A 228-nucleotide genomic window follows, 5' to 3' on the forward strand; every position below is an offset into this window, starting at 1 on the left:
GTATGATGAGAAATACACGAAACAGATATTCACAAAAAGACAAGTATTCGTATTAAAACAGACCTGGTTTTGAAGCGCTGTGTATCGTCCTGTCCAGCCCACATTTTCCCCTTGATTGTTGTATTTAACAAGATTTCCTTGCACCTTCTTGACAACTGCAAAATCGCACAGCCACGCGTTTCAACGTCACGACGACAATTCGTGCCGGTTATGCACGTACGAGCGGTC

The 228-nt window shown here is 43.9% G+C and overlaps 1 protein-coding gene across 2 annotated transcripts in view; it reads right to left on the reverse strand.

Moving 5' to 3' along the window:
• LOC108578130 (microtubule-associated protein Jupiter) overlaps positions 1–228 on the reverse strand; it is a 92,109-nt gene that overhangs the window by 88,924 nt on the left and 2,957 nt on the right. The window contains exon 1 of one of the 2 annotated variants that reach the window (XM_017941413.1): positions 64–222. The exons of the other annotated variant lie outside the window; for it this stretch is intronic. Within the exon in view, the coding sequence (XP_017796902.1) occupies positions 64–104 (41 nt within the window). The 5' untranslated portion in view covers positions 105–222. Of the gene's footprint in view, positions 1–63; positions 223–228 lie in introns of those variants that run through there. 2 annotated transcript variants of the gene reach the window in all.

The sequence above is a fragment of the Habropoda laboriosa genome, unplaced genomic scaffold, assembly GCF_001263275.1.
Source record: "Habropoda laboriosa isolate 0110345459 unplaced genomic scaffold, ASM126327v1 scaffold5, whole genome shotgun sequence".
In the NCBI taxonomy this organism is placed as follows: domain Eukaryota; kingdom Metazoa; phylum Arthropoda; class Insecta; order Hymenoptera; family Apidae; genus Habropoda; species Habropoda laboriosa.